The following is a 2,213-nucleotide window of genomic DNA, read 5'->3' on the forward strand; positions in this document are numbered from 1 at the left end:
TAAATAGTAAATAGTTACATACTTCGGTGTTTTGTGCCTGATTTTGTGCAATAATCTGTAACTCAACATGTAAGTACATATTATTATTACATAAATATAGTGATGGGTATCTTTTTGCCTACTCTTTTTTATATAATAAGTTCACAATTATTTACATGCCCTCATGTAAATTCATGATGGCATGTATTTGTTGTACAGTTGCTTATAATCCATACAAGCCGTACGTATATAAAACTCTGAGCTTTATTCGAGTTTTCGGATTTTCCCTGGCTAGTGCTGGAGATAGAGAGGGTGGAAGAGTCCAGGCCGGTGAGTTTTTTTTCGTTTAATAATGGTTTCATACAAGTAGACAAATAGCCATTATTTGTTTTGCAATTTTAGTAAAATCTGAGTTTATTTTATTTCTAGGAACCGATATAAAAATAAGATGTGCGCGTGATAGAAAATGTTTGTTATTTATTTAATATTCCGATTCCTCACAAAAAAATAATTGATAATAATATGTCATTGTTAGGGTTGAATGTTAAGTTAAAATCTCTTTTGCAGTCATACAATATCTTAATATTCATTTAAATTTGAAGTGAAAATGTTAGTCGGAAAATGTGAATGTATATATTTATTTTTAATTAAAATCGGATAATAAGAACTTGTTACGAGTTTTAAAAACTTATATACACGTGAATATAAGTTTTAAAAACTCATAACATGTTCTTATTATCCGATTTTAATTAAAAAGAAATATATATATATATAGTCACATTTCAATATTGGCGCAATAATTATTAACAATATTGAGCCATCCAGTATGTTGCATATAGCCAATATTGTACGAATATAAGTATTCCAATAGACTAACAATCCAATGTTAGACCTCTTCAAAATAATGCTTAATAACAAAGTTAAAATTCGATTTTCAACTGTTAATATCCGCTTGAAATTTTCGGAAAAAAATGTTTGAATATTTTCTCGTACTCTCTAAGTGGGCCCCCATCTACCATTAAAAGGATGACGCCAATTTTGAATCACCCTGCATTTTACGGCAAAAATACAAAATTTCCTCGAGTCCTCAACATACCGTCTCTTTTCATCTTGGTGACTTGCCCATGTTCAGTATCGGCCCAAAACAGCAAATCTTTGCTGGCAATGAAGTCAATGGGCGCCGCACTGGACACCTAAAAACCCAATTTAATGTTCAATTAAACTGTTCAAAGAAGCTTTAACGCCATTAATGCTGACCCTTGAAATCGGGCCCAAAACCCTCGTGGCATTTGACCCGTTTAAAGGGCGCCCCTGCAACTCCCAGCCGAGCGAGAAAAATATAAAATCGTCGATTCCAATGCACTTGTGGTCGTTCAATGGGTCCTGCTGATAGCCTGCAATTCATGATTGTTTTAGAATCGTCAAACTGCTGGGAAATTGGCAATTTTCTACCTAAAGCGCATCGGCATACATAGGAAAGTTCTGATCTGGGCAGGCAAAGGTGCTCGCAACCTCCGTTCAGCTGCTGGCAAACGTGTGAGCCTATTTGGTCTGCAGGGTCGTAGATTCGCAAAGCCAAAACGCCGCTGGTGTTATTTCTTAGAGCCTTAGCCGAGCTGCTTCCCGTTGTTTTATCGGCCACATAAATCGAGTGATCCACATCATCAGCGTAATAAATGCTCTTCTTATATACGGCAATTGTAGTCACTGTGGCATTCGCAGGAAGGTTCAGTTTTACTACATTTGTTCCGTCCAGTTTGGAGTAGATGATTTTCGAGTCGCTGACCCAATAAAGTCTGCAACAAACACCCGAAGTTTATTCGGCTCTAAATGAAGTCACTGAGGGAAAAGTTACCGATTGGCTTCCAAGTCCACCACTAGACTTTTGGCTTCGTCGCCCACATCTGGAACGAGGATTTTTCGCGATGAGCCGTCCATTCCGCTGCTTTCCAGATGCGCTGATCCATTTTCCCTGCCAATCCAGAATATCTTCCCTGCGGACGGTTGCACGGCCACAGAGAGAATTTGTTCGTTTTCCAGCAACATCATCACATATTCGCCGTTTAAGTTGGAGATTGCTAGGAAATAATCTGGGTTAATCGCTCCTGAAGCATAAAAACGGCGCGACGAATCATTCTTTACAAACTTCTTTTTGGGTATTTCGCCTCAAAAATTTTTGCCTTTAAAAAAGACAGAATTTCCTCACGTCTTTTATTACAGATTGATAAATAGTG

At 37.3% G+C, this 2,213-nt stretch overlaps 2 protein-coding genes across 2 annotated transcripts in view; both read right to left on the reverse strand.

Moving 5' to 3' along the window:
• The window catches only part of LOC109542020 (prolow-density lipoprotein receptor-related protein 1), a 67,851-nt gene extending 65,736 nt beyond the window's left edge, over window positions 1–2,115 (reverse strand). Inside the window, exons 1-4 of the mRNA XM_048662001.1 lie at window positions 1,835–2,115; window positions 1,432–1,775; window positions 1,237–1,373; window positions 1,076–1,172 (exon numbers count right to left, since the gene is read on the reverse strand). Of these exons, the coding sequence (XP_048517958.1) occupies window positions 1,076–1,172; window positions 1,237–1,373; window positions 1,432–1,775; window positions 1,835–2,028 (772 nt within the window). The 5' untranslated portion in view covers window positions 2,029–2,115. The remainder of the gene's footprint in view (window positions 1–1,075; window positions 1,173–1,236; window positions 1,374–1,431; window positions 1,776–1,834) is intronic.
• The window catches only part of LOC109542015 (prolow-density lipoprotein receptor-related protein 1), a 4,187-nt gene continuing 4,048 nt past the window's right edge, over window positions 2,075–2,213 (reverse strand). Inside the window, exon 11 of the mRNA XM_048662161.1 lies at window positions 2,075–2,084. Within this exon, the coding sequence (XP_048518118.1) occupies window positions 2,075–2,084 (10 nt within the window). The remainder of the gene's footprint in view (window positions 2,085–2,213) is intronic.

Source organism: Dendroctonus ponderosae, unplaced genomic scaffold, assembly GCF_020466585.1.
Source record: "Dendroctonus ponderosae isolate FM_Combo_2020 unplaced genomic scaffold, Dpon_F_20191213v2 Dpon_F_20191213_10, whole genome shotgun sequence".
Taxonomy (NCBI): Eukaryota; Metazoa; Arthropoda; class Insecta; order Coleoptera; family Curculionidae; genus Dendroctonus; species Dendroctonus ponderosae.